At 36.9% G+C, this 23,062-nt stretch overlaps 1 protein-coding gene across 3 annotated transcripts; it reads left to right on the top strand.

Annotated features, from left to right (window-relative positions):
• Nucleotides 1-100: 100 nt before the first annotated feature.
• Nucleotides 101-22,967, top strand: LOC137831692 (DNA polymerase zeta catalytic subunit). 3 transcript variants are annotated; one of them, XM_068639471.1, is made up of 24 exons: nt 101-306; nt 464-546; nt 783-837; nt 1,165-1,214; nt 1,346-1,458; nt 1,631-1,673; nt 1,823-1,891; nt 2,614-2,724; nt 2,858-3,029; nt 3,155-3,246; nt 3,336-3,514; nt 3,605-3,752; nt 4,455-6,027; nt 8,460-8,690; nt 9,119-9,417; nt 10,008-10,150; nt 10,297-10,888; nt 11,345-11,491; nt 12,417-12,692; nt 13,274-13,381; nt 17,338-17,543; nt 18,094-18,397; nt 21,740-22,351; nt 22,663-22,967. In XM_068639471.1, exons 1-24 carry the CDS (start codon nt 195-197, stop codon nt 22,834-22,836), a joined length of 5,892 nt encoding a protein of 1,963 aa, XP_068495572.1. In that variant the 5' UTR covers nt 101-194; the 3' UTR covers nt 22,837-22,967. The 3 variants fall into 3 exon arrangements, with proteins under 3 accessions (XP_068495572.1, XP_068495573.1, XP_068495574.1); XM_068639472.1 differs by lacking the exon at nt 1,165-1,214 and having other exon boundaries at nt 120-306; XM_068639473.1 differs by lacking the exons at nt 101-306; nt 464-546; nt 783-837; ... (2 more) ...; nt 1,631-1,673; nt 1,823-1,891 and having other exon boundaries at nt 2,862-3,029.
• The last annotated feature ends 95 nt before the right edge of the window (nt 22,968-23,062 follow it).

The raw sequence follows: 23,062 nt of genomic DNA, 5'->3' as shown, positions 1-23,062 counted from the left end.
AGCAAAAGCCCAATTTCGGCCCTTAGAAGGTAGCGTTGAAAAGAGAGGGAAAAAAAAAAAAAGCGTGAGGGAGAAGCTTTTAATTTAAAGACTTCTCCTAACCACCTAGCGCCAAATTTAATAGACGAAAGCTTCCCCGTCTTCATTCTCTCTTCATTCTTCTTCCACAGAAGAAACACAAGTGAGTTTAAACCATGTCAGATTCACAGTCCAGTACTGAGATCTTCACCGTTCGGATTGTCTCCATCGACTATTACATGGCGCCGCCAATCCCCGACGCCGATATCTGTTATAGTAGCTTCCACGGTACGAATCCAGCCCTAAGTTTTTTTCACTTTCCAAGAACAATCGAATTCTGTCCAAGAACGATCGACAACAATTTAGGGTTCATTCCGCGTTTCAAAGTTTCATCATCTCACTGTGCACTAGTTTGCGTTTCATTGTTTCGTTTTGTTTTACTTAGGTGGAAAGGTGAACGAGGTGCCTGTGATAAGAGTGTATGGTTCTACTCCTGCTGGCCAGAAAACTTGCTTGCACATGCATCGAGTAAGATCACACGTGAAATTTCTTTGTCGTTTAAACCATATTCGGTTAGAAACTATGCATTACTCATTGCTTCATATTTACTTCCCTTTTTTCCTCATTAAGTTTAATTTCAAGTCCTAGCGTTTTTTTTTTACCATAAATGCAATACACACAGTTTTACTATTTTGTAATAAGCGAAATCTTTCACATGGTACTGTTCTTACACTAAAATTGTTTATTCTAATTATTCATCGCAGGCTTTACCCTATTTGTATGTGCCGTGTTCGGATATACCATTTCAACTGGACCAAGGTAATAACAGGTCACATTGACCGGTATCTTTTTTTCTCTATATCAAGCGTGCGTTTGTATATTCATATTTATATTTGAATTTCTTTGCTTTCATTCTTTTAACGATTTTAGTTAATAAGTTACTTATTTTTTAAGTTTTAACTGTTTTTACGTGCTGGATGCAAATTTTATTTAGTTTTCTTTTCTCTCTTTTTACTTTGTAGGCTAGTTTTAATCATCTGGATGATGCTTTTGATTTATCTAACTTTCTTCCGTATTCATGCTTCAAATAAATCTCACATTTTGATTTACTTGATATGCGGATTAAATTTTGTGGTCGTTGCACAGGTGATGCATTCACCTATAAGGTAGCTGCGTCTCTTGAGAAAGCCTTAAAGGTATCCTTGCATGAGTTAGAAAGTGTTTAGTAGCCTCTATTTCAATTTTGTGTGTGCTTATGCTTAATATATACAGTTTCTTATATTAAAGAATAAAGATGTGGCGTCACATTTGGTTGCAACTTTTACAGCTTAAAGGCAGTGCTGGTTCGACAAGACAACATGTACATGGATGCAGCATTGTACAAGCAAGGAAATTTTATGGCTATCATTCACATGAGGAGTTATTTGTAAAGATATACTTGTATCCACTATCCTGATATTTTGTACATATTTTTTATTTGTGATATGTTTCCACATGCATAGTTGCACGTCATGCATATATAACACTTGTATCTACAAACTAAGATAATGGCATGCTTAAATCATGAAAACCTTCGTACTCCAAAAAAAGTTAGCCTTGACTGGTGCCTAAGATATTATCCTCAAGATGTTTCCCGTGCAGCTAGTCTTCTCTTGGTACAATTTCTGGACATTTCTTATAAGTTTGATGCTTGTTTCAAAATGAGCAATTTTTTGTTCACAAGTGGGAAGTATTTATTGAATTTAGTACAACTGAATTTGCTATTACAATGAATAAGCTTTCATCCTGACATTTTCTTTTTCAGGCTGGTGCTGTTCTTGATAAAAGTTTACAGCCATATGAATCACATATTCCATTCATTCTTCAGTTTCTGGTATGTAGATTCGTATGATTTATTGCATCTGAAAGTTTAAGTGAAACTAAAAATGATATGATGGTTTTCTGATTAAATTATCCACAGTCTTTGCATAACATCGTACAAACCTGAAATTTTTTATGTATCTGGCAGCATTCATCTGCAAAAATTAATGAGTATAATTTTATGTTTTCCATTTCTTATTATTTATATGGTTTGGATTTACTTGGTTTGGTTTGGAACATCCAGCTGCTGTCATGTGCTTGGAACTTATGTTATTTGTGCTGCATTTATTCTTTTATAATTTACTCATTTCACTTTTTACATTTTGATAACTAGTTGGTTAATGGTTTGTGTGAAGTGACATTTGCAATTTGTTGTACGTAGGGGGTTATTAGGATAAAAGTATTCTAACATCCATAGTAATTAGGAAAAAATATCCTTAGAATCTTCACATTCATTCCATCAGAGAATGTGATTGTTACAAATAGAGGAGTTGAGAATGTAATTAGCATGATTGTTATTAATGATATATTTATTTATTTCCTCTCATTTTTGAAGTATGTTCAATTGGTTTATTGACATTTCTGTGGGCTACTTATGTGAACAGATAAACTGAATGTATATCTCCATGAGTGTTGTGTACATGATTGCCTTTAGTCCAAATGCAAAATTGTTTAACACATTTTTTTCCTAGTTTTGTGGTTTGTAAATATAGACACTTTGTTTTGTTGTGTTAGGTTGATTACAACCTGTATGGCATGGGTCAATTGCACTTATCAAAGATGAAGTTCCGCCGCCCCTTACCCGACACTTGCAAGAAATTAAATATTGATGGCCAGCATAGAAAGGTGTGTTGACTTTCACATTTTTCATTTTCAAAGTCCCTCTAAATTCCCTGTATTGTTTAACTAATAAACTGCTACCTTTTTCAATGATATATATGTCCCTTATTTGTATTTGATGCTGTAATATTTTGATTAGGCAGATCCACTTGCTCATGCATGTTTAGAGTCAAAATTGTGGGTGTCTTCCATGATTCCATCTGAGTGGATATGGTTAGCCCCAAGCAAATCCAGTGCTTCTTCAAAAGATGAGGCTCACTGTCCTAAACGCCAAAGCATCTGTGAGCTTGAAGGAGATTCTTCTGTGGATGGTTTGTCTGGTTTCATGGCCATTCTGACACAAACACAAACCTGCATGCACATGTATATACTTAAATATGTAATGGTGTCTTCTGCTACTGTTGTTTTCCTCATGAAAACATATCTGTTGTGGCAGAGATTCTTAATCAGCAGTTTAAAATGTATTCATCTCTCTCACAAACATGCTCAGATGTCAACATGGTTCAGTCACTTGTACCAATATGGGAGGTAGCTTATCATCACTGATCTTTCTGTATCTCTATTTTGCATGTTATTTGTTTGGGTTTTATCTAAATTAATTGCCTTAATTGTTTCAGGAACAACAGAAACGGACTGGGATTCATGAGGCTACCATGCCTTCTGATCCTGGCAAACCACTTCCAGAAGATGTTATGAAACTTTTCTCTGTTGGTCTTGACTTTGAGAAAAAATTTATTGAATTATGCAGTGAAGCTGAAACCTCTTTATTTTGTACTCCTCCTGGGAAGGAGTGGAGGTTTGTGTGAAGTGATTTATTTTTACATGATGGAAAATTTATTATATTTTGCTCATGTTGTGAAGCATCAGAACCCTTGAATTGTTGCAGTGAAACAGACATAATAGGCTCAGCATCACCCCCTGCTACATTATGCAAAAATGCCAAATTTCAAAAGGAAGGGACTGACGCCAATCTTGAAATGTTGACTATGGGTGAAATTCAGTCAACTGAAATGATTGGATCAATGGACATAAAGGCAGTAGCTTTTTCTATGACCTTTCTTCTATTATGAATGAACAAGATATTTTCATAATGATGCTTATCTTGTTCTTCAACAAAATAATCCTCTTCTGGGGTTGGGTATTGTTAAGAAGTTCTTATTTCATAGGCTCTGTGTGTGTTTTCTCCGTATTTTGTATATGCTGCCTACAAAATGACAAAAGTACTCTTCCTCATCCCTTTCTTGAAATAGATCTTGCTGTGATTAGTTGCTCTAGTCAGGATCCCATGGAAGATCTACTAAGATGGATTGTTTTATGTTAAATCCTCTATCTTTCTGTAATTGCTTACTTGTAATAACCTACCTTCATTGCTATTTTATATTGCTGATTGTTACAAGAGTTGATAAAGATTATTTAAATTATTTTAAGCAGTTAATATTTTCCCTAGGTTTTTTACTCATTGATTCATTGTTTCATATTATTTATATTTAAAACTGTATTTGTATATTTTCTCATGAACTATTGTAAATTTCAGAAGAGCCTGTTATTGGAATAATGAAATAAGAACCCATTATTTATTTATTTTTCTTAAAAACAGTCCTGCAACAATATCTGAAGGACTAAATGAAGCAAAAGGATGTTAGATTTATCATGGCACCGTTCAACCTTTGATTTTCTTTTAAACAATTTGGTCTATTAAAATTTTCTCTTGAATTTCTGTATTTCCTGCTTTTTAGGCTGCTGATAAGGAAGCGAAAAATCTTCTTAAGTGGCTTGCAACTTCTCAAGCTGCAGAGGATATAAACTCTGATGATGAACTTGCTTATGAAACAATCTTGACTCCCTTGTTGCCTGCTGCAACAATTGATAAGGTGCTGGAGGAAGCTAATATGGCTTATGAGAGTGAGTCCCAGAAGGAGTGTCAGGATATTCTAGATTCAACCGAGGATATGCTTGAGTTGGAGTTACCAAAGGAAAAACCTTCTCTTTCCTTTGATAACAATTATCGCATTGGAACTTCATCAAACATGAAATTACCCCAAGTTGATGGTTCTAATGATGATGAGTTCTCAGGTCAATGCGGTGGTCTGGTTGGATCCCCTTCTCTATCAGAGATAAACAGTGAATTCAAAAGTGCCTCTGAGTACCATGTTCTGCATACTACTGGCACAAGTACAGGTAGTAAAGATATAAGGAACAAAAAATGGGGGTCTTTGCCTCTATCCACAATTGATCAGGTTAATAACAACGGAGAACGAGCTACTTTACTTGTGACTCATCCAGTTGAAAGTGATATTGGAGATTATGCTCACTCAGATCGCCTGAACATAAATGAGGTTAGAAATAGTGCTTGTATTACAAGGAACAAGGACAAAAATGGTTCAGATTCAAAAGAAGTACACACATCAGGTAGTTGTTCTTTACGGGACTTGATGAGGCGAAAGCGATTTCACCGAGTTGAACAAGCTGAAGACGAGCCTGGAACTACTAAAAAGCTTCTTTTAGACAAACATGAGGAACCAAATGAATGCTTTTGGCAAAAACAACTGGATTTAAAAACAATGCAAACTGATGAAGAAGAAATGGAAGACCAAAATGCTAATTTATTTCATGGGAAACTGCCCCTTTCAACTGGAATTGACAGTCGTTCACAAGCTGGTAGGCCAAAAGATGGATGTTTTGAACAACATGAAATGGAAGGTATAGAAGCAAATGCAGAGTTGAGGAACTGTACAGAAGGAGGTTCTGCTTTAATGCATGATGGACCAGGCCTCCATAATCCTGAAAAGTTATGTTCATTTGATTCCATAAATCAATCTGTGGCATGCAGGGGTGAAAACCTTAAGGTTGGCTTGACTTTTACAGACCATGTAGCTTCTGATGCCTATATCCTAAGTCCCTTTGTAGACACACGGTTGAGAACAGCTGCTGTTCATGTAGTCAGAGCTCCCGAGAGGAGTCCACAAACTGATTCTTCTGCTTCAACTAGTGTGCAAAACTCGTTCATTATTGATAGCGTGTCTGGTAAATATAATTTTGTGAATCAAAGTTCTCCCCAAAGCTTATCATTTGTGCAACATGATCAGATGACGTTTTGTGAGAATTCTGTGAAGAAAAGTGATGCAAAGGATGTGCAAGTATTGTTTAGTGAAAAGGTGGATAATCAAAAGGTGGGTGAAAATTTGCTGCATGAGATTATTGGCTCTGAACCCACAAGCAAGAACCCTCCGGCTGATGAGAATCTTGAAAGTAGAACAACCTCTAATACCCATTTACATTTGGTTGAAGACAGCTCAGATGAAATGCCAGGTTTTAGCTTTATCCTCATTGATCCAATTTTCCCCATTTTTTACTTTGTTTCCATTGTTTCTAGTTTTTCTGTATACATTGAACTGGTTTTGGGTCTGTGTTTCTCCAAAGGAATTTTGGTGAATCTGTGATGTAGTCTCATAGCATACCTTGTTAAACAATTGAGCCTATCTCAATCTAGGTTATGTATTAATATTCAGCTGCCATTTTCAATATTTTTCTGTGGTGCTTAACCTACCATTTTCTGGAAGGGCCAGTGTACAGCTCTTACAAAGGACACCGAGATAGTGCTTTTATTTTGCTCTATTTGTGTAGAAGTCCAACCATTTAGAAAATTTTATAGCAAATATCCTTTCATTGACTTCTTACACTTCATCATTTGGATTGAATGCTGATTTAGTTGAAATTGCCACATTGTCAATAAATTTTCACGGGTGGATACCTGCATGTTTGGCATTGTTTTTGCTGGAAGACAAATAGGAAGTAGTACTGTGAATGTTAATATCTGATAGAAACTCATGAGGCTAGCAAACAATTATTTTATTAATGGACATCCTACTTTTGCACTGGAAACTTGTATATATGAATCTTGGTGACTTGATATTGACCCACCCAGGAAGTAACCTTTAGTTGGATAGGGAATTTCCCAATATCCAGAATATTCAAATACATTAAATTTGAATTGTTTTCCTTTCAAATTGTTTATTTTTTAAAGATGTTTTGTTTGGATAGAACAATTCAAATTTATTGAATTTTAATTTTCTTGTCTGGATAAAGTATTTCAATTACCACCAAATACACAAATGATCACCAAATAACACTAGTGACGTTGATAAAAGAAATCCCTGCAAGCCTCAACCAAAAATAATCATTACAAACTTCAACTGAAATAATCTGTTCGACACACCGAAAAATAGATCCATTGACATTTGTCAGTAAAACCCTAACAAAGATCAACTTAGTAGCTTTAACCTACAATGGCAAATAAATAATCCCAATAATGTCTAACAAAAATATCCTCTATTGATTTCCATTAGAAAACACTGACATTGGCCAAAAAATAGTCTTATTGGCATCAATAAATAAAATTTAGTAGACAATCTATTTTGAAAATATGTTTTTTATAATAATGTGATCACTGAGAAAATTGAGAAATTATACAATTAGAATGGGGAAAATCGAGTTTCATAGTCAAATAACGCTCTTAGACCTAGATTTATTTTTCTTTTGCTTTCGTCTTCCTCATTGTAAGTTAAACCTTTTGGGTTGATTCCCTTATGATTTCCCATTAAATTCTGAGGTTCTGTTCAGTAAAGTTTTGTTTTTCAACTTTATGTAACAGTTTGTTTTAATCCTCTAGTCTATTTGAATTCGAGTTTCTGTCAAAGGAACTGTTTTTGAACGCTTGTTGATAATTCAGTTCTTTTTTTAATTAGAATTCTTGGTTAGTTCGCTTAGTTCTAATTAATCTCTTGTTCATTTAGTTCAAGAGGTAGAAGAAAAACATCTTACGAGTAGACATATGGAGACGAGTGAGATACTAAATACATCCGTAGATTTTGTTGAATTTGATTGACGCTTGTTTGATTAAGTTTGACATCTTGTGTGAATTGAAGGATGATAATATTGGAATAACCAATGAGGGATTCATGGGGAATAAACTTGGGAGTCAACCTGCTCTGTCTATTGTTTTTTATCATCTACTTTATTTTTTGGACAACAAATTAAAACCTCCCTTTTACTTCATTGTTATTACTAATCTTACTATTTTGCAGATATGGTTGATATCGGTTTGAAAATAGCATTTCCAATGCTGGTTGTGAAAACTTTGACTAATGTTGGTCGAGAAACAGTTTTGATTTACATTCCGATCGATGCTGGTTGAGAAATAATTTTAGTTGATATCAATCGAAAAAATCATGTTGACTAACATCAAATTAAAAATAAGACTAACTTAAATTGGAAAAAAATAACTTTGTCAGTGACAATAACAAAAAACTCCCATTGATTTTAACCTAGCAACACCAACTTGGGCTGAGTTGAAGAAAAAATATGAAGCATTTCAAATTTTTACTTTTTCGGGGGAAGTTGAAATTCTCTAATTCTAAATAATCAATTAATTTTATAAATTCCTAATGTTGTAATTTCTTTTAAAATTCCCTCTTCGAGTAACATATTTTGTCATAAAGCGTTTCAAATTCTCTACAAAAACGAATGACCCTATAAAAGTTCTCCATAGTTCTGCATCCAAACACACGACAAAGCATTTTATGAAATTTCTACACTCAATCTTTGTATGTTATGTAGCCGATACCCATGTGGTGGAGGAGACTTGGTGATGGTTATTGATTATAGTTTGTTATGCTTCTAAGTTTTGTGGTCTGATCTTATTGTGTGTTTGATGAAACATCACATCGGCTTGTGTTTATTAGTTGAAGGGGATGATGATCTGGATGTATTTCTTCCGATTTCTGCAAGGATTTCTAAGAAAGGGATGGAAACTTGCAATGAGTATGTTACAAATAAAACCTTTACATCTAATGGGACAAAGGTTGCCACCACTCACTATCAAAATGATGGCTCTCACCTGTACCTATTAACACCTAAAATGTTGCCTCCTTCTGTGGATACTGTGCATAGATGGCTACTTTGTAATGAGAGAGGTATCTACTAAACCATATGTGTATTTCATACTTGATCAGTGATTTGTTTTACCCATATTACTTGCTCTAGGAAATTCACTAAAGAAAAACGTTGGCTTCATATCCAAAGGGTAAAATGTTTTTCTCAATTCATTTTATAGGTTGGTCACTGGCAAAATGTTGGTTTTCTTTTAGCCAGTTATCATTGTTAACAAGAGATAGTATAAAGGTCAAGAATGGAGTTCATGTCTTAGTCGGACAGACACTGTTTTTAATTTTAGTAATTAAAGAGAGCTTGCTTCACAAGCTTTTACAGCTTATGAAAAAAATAATAATAATGCATACAGCTAAATATACAGAACTTAAACAAATAAAAACATTTTTGTACATCTATAACAATTATGACAGGTAACCTACATATGGTTATAGTAATCTTCTTCTCTCTTCAGGGCATATTCCTTATCATGTACATCAAGAACCTGATGCAGAGAACAAGGATAAATGTGCTTCTGAGACTGAACCTCCTCTTAGGCCTAAGCTGCATGAAGATGCTGATACAGAAAAGAGGGCTCCGTGCAATGGAGAAGGACAAACAGAAAGAGTGAAAACACACCTAGATGACTCACAAGATACTCCTCAGACATCAGCCCCGGATGGAAAATCAATCTTTACCCCTCTAAGTCAAACTGGATTTCGAGACCCTGCAAGTGTTGGCTGTGGACAGCAACTGACATTACTTAGTATAGAGGTATTGGAGATTGTACTCTCTTTTTCTTTTCAAGCTAAGACGTCCGTAGCTTCTAAAGTTCCTTCACATCAATCAAATTTTCATGTTGGATTCTGATTTTAAGATCTCATTTTAGGTATTTGGTGTTGAAAACAACTTTTTCCTGTCATTTCCTATGAACCAGATCCTTGATATGGGTTACAGTCAAGTATGATGTTAATAACTCAGCCATCATGTTGAGTTCTTTTATTACTATTATTAGATACTTTATGGTGTTTATTAAATCAACTTGCTATGTTAGAGTCAAAAGACTAGCCATTAATTTTTTATTATATTGAATTAAAAACGAAGGATACTAGTCATTGTTACCTGCTTATACTAATACTTTAAGGGGGGATCAAAATATTTTTATAAGGATTATGGAATATATTAGTCTTTTGGTGCTTGTTGCTAAAAGGTAATGTGTTTTTTTTTTTAGACTTTTAAGTTTTATCATCCTTGGACTATGTTTTTAGACTTTAAATAAGCTTTTGCTGGTTTTTCTAAAAATGAAAATCTTTATAGGATTGTTTCTCATATAGATCTAAGTCTAACATGACTGTAATTGGTAGATTCTTGCAGAATCTAGAGGAGACCTTTTACCTGATCCTCAATTTGATGGCATCAACATTATAGCCCTTGGTTTTCAGAACGATAGTGCTTCTATTATTGATGTTCTAGTTCTTCTACACAGTAAATTTGTACCTTGTCGGAGGTATGGTGATGTCTCTTTGTGTACCCATTTTCTTTCTTGATTGGTCTTCTATTGTTACAAAATTTTTGTATATTCGTATATACTATATCTCTTACAGGATGATCACATCTAAAAAATTGCTGTTCTTATTCTTCATTTGTTTGCAGAAATGTCGATGGTCTATCTGGCTCGAAAGTATTGGTTTTCACTGATGAGAAGCTATTGTTAAAAGAATTTATAAAGATTGTGTCTTCATCTGACCCAGATATTTTGATGGGTTGGGATATTCAAGGGAGTTCTCTTGGTTTTCTAGCAGAAAGAGCATCACATCTTGGTTTGGGATTACTTAATAATCTGTCTCGCACTCCTTCTGAGTCTTTGAATTCTTCTGAAGATATGAAAACTTCTGAAAAAGAAATCTTGGAGCTGGACATTAATGACACGCCTAGTTTAGATTGTTGTGTGCCAGAAAATTCAGTAATTGAGGATGAATGGGGACGGACACATGCTAGTGGAGTTCATGTAGGAGGCAGAATTGTCCTTAATGTATGGCGATTGATCCGTGGAGAAGTTAAATTGAACTTATATTCTGTTGAATCTGTTGCTGAATCTGTTTTGAGGCGGAAAGTTCCTTCATTTCACCATAAAGTGCTGACAAAATGGTTTTCAAGTGGTCCTGGACGAGCCAGATATCGGTGTATCAAATATGTTATAGAGAGAGCAAAGCTGAACCTAGAGATATTAAACCAACTTGATATGGTAAGGTAGCATTATAGGCTTATTGCCAAAATAAGGATTTACTGTTTAAGTGCTTGTTATGGCTACAATTTTACCAGAATCTAGTCTAACTTGGGTGCATTTAAATTTCAAAAACGTGTTCAAGTTATTTTAATCTCTCTTTAAATCTAATGAATGATAGAGTAATAGATGTGTTCAAAGAGAGAGAAAAGAATGAAACATATGGTGAATTTGTTTCTCAAACATGCTTTTACTTATAGAGTCAAATACAGAGAATAACCATTACTACCATTATCATAAATGTACATACAAAATCTCTTGATATTTCCCTATTTGCAATAGTTCTAACAAGGTCATTGATCCACATTGTTTATGCAAGCCCATGTCTACTTGGATTCCTTAATTAGATTTATACTGCTTTAAGTAACAGTTACATTTTCTTTAATTTGTAGATTCTTGTTTGTTTTTCTTCTGCAGGTGAATCGAACATCAGAACTTGCTCGTGTCTTTGGCATAGAGTTTTTCTCTGTTCTCTCTCGAGGATCACAATACCGTGTTGAATCCATGTTTCTGAGGTTGGCCCATACACAAAACTATCTTGCTATCTCACCTGGAAATCAACAGGTTCTCACAAAGTTCCCTTATTATTTCCTTTTCATTTGTAGATAACTGAATATGATGTTGAATGTTTGTAATTGTATATGGTGACATTAGTCCGGAGGTCTTTTCCTTATCTTGCTTGACAGTGTTGAGTTAAACTCTGTAACATTTTCAATTGTCCACCATCCTCCTGACATGATTTCATTTGTCATTTGTAATATATGCTTTTGCAGTATTCAGTTATTTAATATTTCATACCATTTTTTATTATTTTATTTCTTTTAGATGATGTTCTTATAACTAAGAAACCCTTATTTGATAAACTGGTTTTCCTTGACACAAGGAAGTAGATATCAAAACTAAAATAAAATACAAGTTTTAATAAGATGTTCAAACATTTCACCAACCTTTCCTCTGCTGCCACAGCCAACTCTCCCATCAATACTCTTCCAAGCTTTTCCTTCCCCACCCATACCCAAAAGAAAAATACTCATTATTTAAAGAGGGGGAGGAGGGAGGTTCTTCAAATTTATAGTTCAGAGCATACCCTGCATGTCTACTACTAATATTGAATGCAATAGGACAACCATGTTGAAACGTGTCATTTTCTCTCCTCATTTTTCTAATTTCTTGTGTTATTTTAGTTACGAGAAAGGAGATTGGATTTGATAAAGGAAAAAAGTAACAATAAAATGTTCTTGGGTGGGTTTTGTATTCAGTGCATCACGAGGTTACTAATCCAATCATCTTGTTTAATAAGTTTTTATCTCTATCAACATTTGTTTCACTTATTCACCATTGAAACAGTTTCGAGATGCATTGCTGTTCAACTTATCAAGTTGTCCCTTGTATTTTTTGTTATTCCGATGCTTCCTTTATGGTCTTTTTAATGTTTGCTTTTATCACCTGTACCCAAGGGGTTAATAACACGTTTTTTTTTCTCATCTAGGTTGCTTCTCAACCTGCTATGGAGTGCCTTCCTCTAGTAATGGAACCAGAATCTGGATTTTATTCAGATCCTGTTGTTGTGCTTGACTTCCAGTCTTTATATCCATCCATGATAATTGCATACAATCTTTGCTTCTGCACTTGTCTGGGTAAAGTTGTGGGATCAAAGGCCAATACACTTGGGGTTAGTCCATTCTCACCAGAGCAACATGTCCTGCAGGAGTTAAAGGATCAAATCTTGCTCACTCCAAATGGTGTTATGTTTGTACCTCGCAAGGTGATTCAGTCAATATTTTTTCCTTTTCCGATTCTCTAACTCTTTTGATATTTTGAAGTCCTGGACTTAATATTAATGGAACTGAATGAATGCCATAGATTTGACAGAACTGTAAATTGTGGGGCTGGTTTTTCATTAGCTGATCAGTGTATTCACTCTATCTTTTATTTTTCTGTATAGTTTCCTTGAATCTTGACCCACTGTTTTCCATCTTCTAATTCATTGTGCAGACACAGATGAAGCATTCTTGCTCCTAATATTAATGGAGCTGAATGAATGACTTAAATTTGCTGAATTTATAATTAATGAAAATTATGTGGATAGTTTTTGTTTAATTGGTCATTGTCCATATCCCAAAGACCATACACACAGAATTTTGTTTCATCAAAATTAGTACTAGTTGTTTTCATTTCTCTGTACAACAAACTGTTACGTTACGTCAACATTTTCCTATAACCCAATCAGTATTTGTATATTTTGTTTGTATCTTTTAGCCACAGAAAATGTTTCATGTATTATTGTAAGTAACTCTTGTGGAAAGGATTAAGTAACTTTAAACTGTACTGTACTGTGTCATACAGGTTCGAAGAGGTATACTGCCCCGCTTATTGGAAGAAATCTTAACTACTAGAGTTATGGTAAAACAAGCAATAAAAAAATTGGCTCCTACAGAGAAAGTTCTTCAACGGGTATGGATTTGAATTGGAATTGAATACCTTTTCATTGTGCCCAGTGCTTTTATGAGTACAAAACTCTAGAATCTATGCTCTTTCGTTTTTGTTAGATGTTACATGCTTAGTCCATACTTTTTGTATGTTTCTTATCTATACATACATAACCTTATGTGTTCATTATACATAAGGGATTAATCCTATAACTCTTTATTTTTACTTTATTTTCACATGGTATCTAGAGTTAGACTAAAATCCTTGACTTCTTGGTGAACCTACAGTTCACCGGTGATCTTTTTTCCGCCACCGCCGTTGTTCTACCACAATCGCCGTTTGGACCGACGACACCTTTGTTCAGATAGTCTCGGCCAGGTGACTACCACAACGCAAAGATCGTGACAATCAGAACTTCAACATGCCTCTCCATGTCGCATCACGCCCACCACTTTTCGCCATGCATGGTGGGTGTCTGAACAAACCCTTTTTTGATGGTGATTACCAATGTTGGGATCGCCTAGTCGTCCTTGTTGGATCTACCCTTATCATCTTGATCGTAGTTGTTTGAATTTTTAGGGTTTTTCTCTCCTTTTCATCTATGGTCTATTTTGTTGCCACTATGCCTAATTCGTCCATCTATCACAAGTCAGGCAAATGGCATCACAAATGTGAACATTGTCATAAGCTAGGCCATAGAATTGACAGGTGTTATGTCTTACATGTCGTCCTCTTTGATCTGCTGTAGTTATCCAAACTGCTCTTTTGCAATCCTATACTTTCGGCCCTACTTCATTTGATACTTTAGGATAGCCTGCTATTTTCAATGAACTTCTCAAATTGTATGAGGATCCTCATAACTCTACTTCTACTATGTTTGTTGCACACACAAATACATCTTTTGTTGGCCTCACTCACTCCAATTCTTTTGGTCCTTGGGTTCCAGATTCGGGTGCAATAGATAATGATATTTATGTTCCTAGGTCTTCATTTAACTTATTATTCATTAGTCGTCTCATTCGTTGCCTTGATTGTGTTATTTCTTTTACCAAATGTTTTATTTTTTTACAAGACCAGAGTTTGGGACAAATGATTGGCATCAGATGTGAGTCTCATGCTCTTTATCACTTACGAACATGTGCACATGATTGCACGGTAATGGATTCACAATCTTTCCTTTATGCGTAACTAGGTCATCTTAGTCTTGCCAAGATTCAACAACTTGTTCCAATTTTTTCCAAGTTATCGAGTTTGTCTTGTGAGTCGTGTCAATCAGGAAACACAATCGTAGCTCTTTTCTTAGTAGTGTCTCACAACGTGTTTCGTCTTTTTTTGTCTTAGTTCACTATGACACTTGGGGACCAAGTCGTGTTAAGTCCAATTTAGGATTTCAATATTTTGTTATTTTTATTGATATAATGCCGGTGAGTATCTTTCTCATTCTTCATCAAACTCATGTGCTTATATACCTCAACAAAATGGGATGACTGAGTGTAAGAATAAACATCTTGTTGAAATAACTCGCACAATTTCAATTCACGGTGAGGTTCTTTAACGTTATTTGGTGTGATGTTGTTCTTAGTGTGTGTTATCTCATTTATCGCATGTCATCTTCAGTCTTAGATAACAAAATTCGTCATTCTATTTTATTTTCTCATGAACCTTTCCATCCTTTTCCTCTTAAAGGTTTTGGATTCACATGTTTTGTTCATAATTTTAGTCATGGTTTTGATAAATTATTTGTTAGGTTACAAAAATGTATCATTTTAGGATTCACTAGATCAGAAAAAGAATATAAATATTTCTCTCTCTCTTTCAACCGCTATTTCATTTCAGCAAATATCACCATTACCGAGTCTTTCCTTCTCCTCTTGTGTTTCCATCTAATCAAAGTCAATATCCCAGTTGTTCGTGATCCTCCTGTTGTGTCTAATGCATCTAAAGATCTCCCACCTCCACCAACCTTTTAGGTGTACAATTGTCGACTGACTTCCCATTGTCCTTCTAGTGCCAACTTTTCCATCCCTTCCGGCTTCAACAATTGAACCTATTTTTCCCATTGTCATCTGTAAAGGTATACGCTTTACCTGTAACCCCTCTCCTCATTATACTCCTTTAAGTTACCATAGATTATCTCAACCCTTTTATACATGTCTTTTGTGTGAAAATCTGAAGATGGTGTCTTAGCCCATCCTGGTTGGCGCCAGATCATGCTTGATGAAATAAGTGTTCTTTTGAATGGTGGACCTTGAGAACTCATTCCTTTACCTTTTTGGAAATCTGTTGTTGGATTTTTGCTATCAAAGTTCGTCTTGTGGCCAAAGTTTTGATTTGGACTAAGGTGGTACTTTTTCTTTAGTGCAAAAGATGGCTTCTATTTGCTTGTTCATAGCCATGACTGCTCTTCAACGATGACTTCTTTATCAACCGAATATCAAAAATACTTTTCTTAATAGGGATTTGCAAGAAATTTATATGGAGCAACCTTCAGGTTTTGTTGCTTAGGCAGAGTCTTCTGGATTGGTTTGCCATCTTTGCAAATCTTTATATGGCCTCAAGCAATCTCCTAGGGTTTAGATTTGAAAATTTAGCAATGTTGTTCAACAATTTGGTATGACTCCCAGTGTGACAGATCATTAAATTTTTTATCGTCACTCGAGTGTTGTATCTATTTAATAGTATATGTTGATGATATTGTTTTTATAGGCAATGATTACGATATCTCACAGGTGAAGCAACACTTTTGTTACCCGTTTCAAACCAAAGATCTTGGCAAACTCGGATATTTCTTGTGGATTGAGTTACCACAATCTAACAATGGTATTATTATCTCTCAAAGGAAGTATGCATTGACTATTTTGGAGGAAACTGGATTAATGAATTCAAGATCTGTTGACACACCCATGGATCTCAATGCCAAACTCCTACCTAATCAAGGGGAGCCTCTCTTTAGATCCTGAGAGTTGTAGAAGATTAATTGGAAAATTGAACTATGTTAATGTTACTCGTCCTAACATGTGTAGATCAAATTGAACTAGTGTGGTGAATCAATTTCTTAATTCTCCATGTGTAGATCATTGGAATGCAGTCATTCGTATATTGAAGTACATTAAAGGTTCTCTTGGAAAAGGTTTGCTATATACAATAATCATACTAAAGTTGTTTGTTATTCAGATGTTGATAAGATAGGATCTCTTTCTGATAGAAAATCCACTTCCGAATATTGTATCTCCATTGGCGATAACTTGATCTCCTGGAAGAGCAAGAAACAGATCTAGTACAGAAGCATGATATAGAGTTATGGCTTCAGTTACATGTTAGTTTATTTGGCTTAAACAATTACTTAAAGAATTTTGGAGAGGTCACTCAAACGACAATCAGACTGCTCTTCACATTAGCTCAAATCCTTTCTTTAATGAAAGGATCACCAAACATATTGAGATTGGAAGATTGTATATGGAGACATCCAGATTGAGTTTGTTAATTCGAATGATCAATTAACAGATATTTTCACTAAATCTTTTACGGGACCTAGAATTGATTATATTTGTAACAAACTTGATACATACAATTTATATGCACCAGTTTGAGGGAAAGTGTTAGATGGACTTAGCCCATACTTTTTGTATGTTTTTTTCATCTATAAATACATAACTCATACACAAGGGATTAATCCTATACCTCTTTTTTTACTTTATTTTCTTAGTTTAATATTTATTGCTCATACTGTACAAAAGAAAACACTAAATTATGACTCTTGTAGTTCGGAGGATATTCTGAAATCCTCCAAAAAAAAAATTGAAAACAAGAAATTGAGAAATTTTATAAAATATTCCAACCAAATGTATGCTAAATATTTTTAAGTTATTAGTTTATGAACTTTCTTATATCTGATGTGTATTATGTAGGGAATGATTCTTTTATTTACGTAATTTAATCGGTTAAATAGAATTTACCCAGTAATATAATTATCTTTTCAGATATTTAATGCGAGACAGCTTGCTTTGAAGCTCATAGCGAATGTAACATATGGCTACACTGCTGCTGGATTTAGTGGTCGCATGCCCTGTGCAGAACTTGCAGACAGTATTGTCCAGTGTGGTCGTAGTACACTGGAAAATGCTATATCATTTGTAAATCTACATGAAAAGTGGAATGCTAGAGTTATCTATGGGGATACTGATAGGTAACTACGTACCAGGTGTAATTAGATTAAACTATAATGTCTCCTGTGATTTGCCAAAAGCATACCGAGGTCTCTTATGTTGGGAGTTCACTGATCTTCATTTTCAATTTTAGGGATTGAATTAGAGAGATTGGTTTGGAAGAGAAGTTGGGTTTAGAAACCTTCAGATCTGAAGTTGTATTATTACTGCTAAAAGCTCACTCTATTCTTGGACAATCCCCTTAAAATAAAAGTAGCAAACAAGTAAAGGTTACGATACGATGAAGATATCCTACATGAAAATTACATAGAATCCCCTTTGTATAACAAGCTTTTATTGTCAACATGTTTTTTTGCCAATAATTTCATAATTGTTAAGTCATTTCTTTGAACTCATTTTTTTCCTTAGGTAATTAAATATTTTCCAACAGCATTTAGGTACAGTTGGCTGGGTTCTGTAACAATTGAAAGATAGCCGGTGGTTAATTTTTACTGTAGTATCATTTCCTTGCTTCATGATTTTTTTTTAGTGTATTAAAAAAAACTAATAAAGTGATTGTATTTTCTGCAGTATGTTTGTTCTCCTTAAAGGACGCACTATGAAAGAGTCCTTCCAAATTGGAAGTGAGATTGCCTCTGCCATCTCTGCTATGAATCCTAACCCTGTCTCCCTAAAGATGGAGAAAGTTTATCACCCATGTTTCCTTCTTACTAAGAAACGATATGTTGGCTACAGTTATGAAAGTCCTCATCAAACTGAACCAGTTTTTGATGCTAAAGGTATTGAGACAGTTCGCAGGGACACATGTGGTGCAGTTGCAAAGATAATGGAGCAGTCTTTGAGGCTCTTTTTTGAGCAACAAGATTTATTGGAGGTATAAATACTAGTAGATTATGTCTTTTATGCATCACATTGAAAGTAATAGTTGTTTAAAAATTGTTATAGAGAGAGAAGATGAGAAACGTGTCATGAATTCCTGTATCAATTACACAGCGAAGCCATAACAGGTCATAAAATGCAAAGACTATAGCTACCCTGATTATTGTAATTACTAGGGGTGGTCATGGATCGGATTTTTCAAAATCCAATCTAGATCCAATCCAAATCCAAATAAATGGATTGGATTTAAAATCCATATCCATTTTAACTAGATCAAATTTAAATGGATTTTTTTTAAATCCATTTACCGTGGATTAAATCTAGATTCAATCCATTTTGTTAATTAGATTAAATCCACTTTGTCAATTATATTAAATCCGTTTTGATACGGACACAGACTAACTTGGCTCGAACTGGGCCTAAGTTGACTCAACCTGAACGCGGACCAACACAGTTCGACATCGACCCGGGTCCGGACGACTCGACATCAGCCCAAGCCCGGATGACTCAACATCGGACGGGCCCGGACAACTCAACATCAGCCCGCGCCCGGACGACTCAACATTGGCCTGCGCCCGGATGACTCGACAATGGCCCGAGCCTGGATGATTCGACATCAGCTTGAGCTCGTTCAACTCAACATCGGCCCGGGCCCGCTCAACTCGACATCGATCTGGGCTCGCTCCACTCAACATCGATCTGGGCCCGCTCCACTCTACATCAACTCGAGCTCGAACAACTTGACATCGGCCAGAACCTGGACGACTCGACATCGGTCCGGGCCCGGTTGTCTCGACATCGGTTCGAGTCCAGACGACTCGACAATGGCCTGGGCCCAGACAACTCGACATCGGCCTGGGCCCGCTTGGCTCGACATTGGACAGGGCCCAATCGACTCAACATAGACCCAGGCCCGCTCCACTTGACATCGGTTCGGGCCCGTTCAACTCGACATCGGCCCAGGCTCGGGAGACTCGACATTGGCTCGGCCCAAACGATTCAACATGGGCCCGAACCCAGACGACTCGACATCGGCCCGGGCCCGCTCGGCTCGACATTAGCGGGGGCCCAATCGACTCGACATCGACATCGATCCGGGCCTGCTCCACTCGAGATCGGCTCGAGCCTGGACGACTCGACATCGGTTCAGGCCCGGTGACTCGTTATCGGCTCGACATTGGCCAAGGCCCAATCGACTCGACATAGACCAAGGCCAGCTCCTCTCGACATCGACCCGGGCCCGGGGCCAATCAAGTCGACATTGGCCTGGGCCCGAGAGACTCGACATCGGCTCGGGCTCAAGAGACTCGACATTGGTTCGGGCCCGTTCGGCTTGCTATCGGCCCGAGCCCGAGAGACTCGACATTTGCCCAGGCCCAATAAACTTGACATCGGCCCGGGCCCGTTCAGGTAGACATTAGCCTGGGCTTGCTCAGCTTGACATTGGCCTGGGCTCGTTCGACTCGACATCGGCCTGGCCCGGGAGACTCGACATTGGCCTGGGCCTGCTCCACTCGACATCGGCCTGGGTCTGCTCAGCTCGACATTGGCCTGGGTAGTTCGGCTCGAAATCGGCGCAGGCTCGGCGACACGATATCAGCCTGGGTTGCTCTACTCGATATCGACTCGGGCCAACTTGGTTCGACATCGACTTCGGAATGCTCGGCTCGACATCGACTCGGGAATGCTCGGCTTAACAACGGCTCGGGCGCGCTCGGCTCGATATGGGCCCGAGATTGTTCGGTTAGACATCGGCCTGGGCCCGCTCGACTCGACATCGACTGGATTGTCTTGGCTTAACTTGGATCAGACCAAGTCACAATCTATCCCAAATGCAATTTGGATAATCCAAAAATGTATCCAATCTATATCTAATCCATATCCAATTAAATGGATTGGATATAAAATCCAAAAATATGGATTTGGATTTGAAATAAATCCATTTAAATGGATTAAAACTAATATGGATATTTTTCCTGCCGGTTGACTCAAAACACCTTCGTGTGCCTTTTCTGTGATGAACACCTGAAAACACAAAGACAAAGGGCGCCCTAGCGGCCGTTTGCACTCCGACGCTCAAGTCAGTATTAAGGCTAGGAAACACAGAAACTGTATAATCTTGCTACTGTGTATGTTTAGCGGCGCAAGAGACTTCTCTCTTGTCAAGTTTGTAACCTTGCGATTTATAGACTGAAACTAGGGTTTCCTCTCTACCTGAAATGGGCTTTTTCTGATGGGGCGGGCCCAACACTGTTGTTACCGTACTCTTAGGATAACCTAGCGTGTGGGGTCCCTAACTGGAGTGCGACCTCTGGCGAGTGATCACATGGGTGCCTTCTCGTGCACCTGATATCTGGGGTCACCCGCCTCTGGGAGTGCCCTAGCTGTTCACGTGCCATGCATGTAGCTCACCCTTGGAACACGACCCTCACAAGTCATATCTTTCCAGTGGCTTTACACTTTGTGTTACGCTTGAACGCGTCATCCACTCTACACGCACGGGTTCTCGTGATCTAGGCTTCTCCCTTACAGATGACTGGTGTGTGATCTGGGATCCACCTCTCGTGGCCCATCTTTACTGTTTGGGTTTCTGATGTCCGACTTCTCCACACTGTCTAGTGACGGTACACCCTGATGATTGATGTCTGACCACTCTTGACTCCTTGGCGCACATGCTTTGCGAGGTACTGGCCCACGCCTCTCGTGGGACCCGATTACATACTAATATCTCTTTTTTTCACAAGTTGAGGCACTCACCCATCTCATTCATCCTACTTAAATTTTATGGGTTACATCTCCCTCTATTTCTTTGTTGTCTTTTATGCTGGACCCTAGATATTAAGCGTGTTACTTTGTGCAAATTTTTTGCTGCTACATAGTGTGAATCTGGTTCAATACGTGTCGTGTATTTGTCCACACTGTTTTCTGCATAATTAGTTTCTTGGATGTTGTATTCACTTTATCTGATTTTATTTTTTTGTGAAAATATTGTAATGGAAACTGTCTTGGTGGAAAGTCAATATTGTAGACCCTTTGTACAAGCAATGTCTTTGTTAGAAGAAATGATGTAAAGAAACAGTAGAATTCCAATTATTTGTGCTGGATACTTCATCTGAATTCATGCTTGTTAAAGAAGTGAAAGGAAAAACAGAGACATGATAGGCAGAAAACCCATGTTAGGACGGCAGTGATTAGTGTATATGCTTAGTGCATTAAATACAAATAATTAGAGGATATATAGTTTCCTCTAGATCAGATATTTTGTTGCCTATAAACTAGTACATAATAAATGTATAATATTCATCAAGGCTTGATACTATTTATTTGCTGCCTGCAGGTGAAGACTTATTTGCAACGTCAGTGGAAGAGGATTCTTTCGGAGAAATTCTGCCTTAAAGATTTTATTTTTGCAAAGGAGGTTCGCTTGGGTACCTACAGTGCAAGAATGTCATCACTTCCTCCTGCTGCAATTGTGGCCACTAAGGCAATGACGGTTGACCCTAGGGCAGAACCACGTTATGGTGAGAGAATACCCTATGTTGTAATCCATGGAGAGCCTGGAGCCCGATTGGTTGATATGGTTGTGGATCCATTGGAAGTTTTGGCAATTAATTCCCCGTTTAGAATAAATGATTTATATTATATTAATAAACAAATAATACCAGCTTTACAGCGGGTATTTGGACTTGTTGATGCTGACCTCAACCATTGGCTTTTAGAGATGCCTCGTCCCACAAGGGAAGCTTCGGCAAAGCATAAATTAACTTCAAATTCCCATCGAACCAGAATTGATTATTACTATCTTTCAAAACATTGTGTATTATGTGGTAGGTTGGTCCAGGCATCAGCCCGTTTATGCAGTCAATGTTCTGAAAATGAAGTAGCTGCTGCAACAGCAGTAATAAGTAAGACTTCGAAGTTAGAGAAAGAGATGCAACATCTTGTTGCTGTAAGTATATTTGCATGTTTTTCATCTATTGTTTATTGTGTTAAGGATATTCTAGAGATTGTGTAGGTTTAACTCTTCTTTCTTTCTCTTATTTCACTCGTGGGGGGGAATTTGCTGTAGTATGACAGGCTGTCTATTACTTGGCTTAGCTTCTAGTTTTCGTTTGCATTTGGCTCTGTCGATTTTCCACTTGTTTGTTCTATATCAACGAACCACCTTTTTACTTTTAGTAAATCCCTCAAATTTGATTCTTTGTGTGATGCTTTTTCTTTTTTGCACTGTTGATGGTTATATTTTTAAAACTCTTGTAGATATGTCACCATTGTGGAGGCGGTGATAGGCTTCTTGAAAGTGGTGTGAAATGCACGTCCATTTCATGCTTGGTGTTCTTTGAGAGGCGGAAGGTTCAGAAAGAACTGCTAGCTGCCACCCATATTGCTGCAGATACAGACTTGTACCCGAGATGCATAGTGGAGTGGTTCTGAAAGCTTGTTTTGCTTGCTAGTGTAACATTTTCCTGTACAAAATTGTAAAAATATCTCTAGTTTTTGATAAGTCAAATCAAATTTGTATAATTTTGTAATGTTGTAATCAATCAGGTGTAAAGTTAAGTTAATCCCCGAGGATGTGCATTCATCAATGCTGCAAATTTTCTTTTACAATTTTCTTTCATGAACACATAGGGTGTGTATTGGTGAGATTATGTCTCTG

This window comes from Phaseolus vulgaris, chromosome 6 (genome assembly GCF_000499845.2).
Source record: "Phaseolus vulgaris cultivar G19833 chromosome 6, P. vulgaris v2.0, whole genome shotgun sequence".
In the NCBI taxonomy this organism is placed as follows: Eukaryota; Viridiplantae; Streptophyta; class Magnoliopsida; order Fabales; family Fabaceae; genus Phaseolus; species Phaseolus vulgaris.
This window is presented reverse-complemented; position numbering and strand designations above follow the sequence as displayed.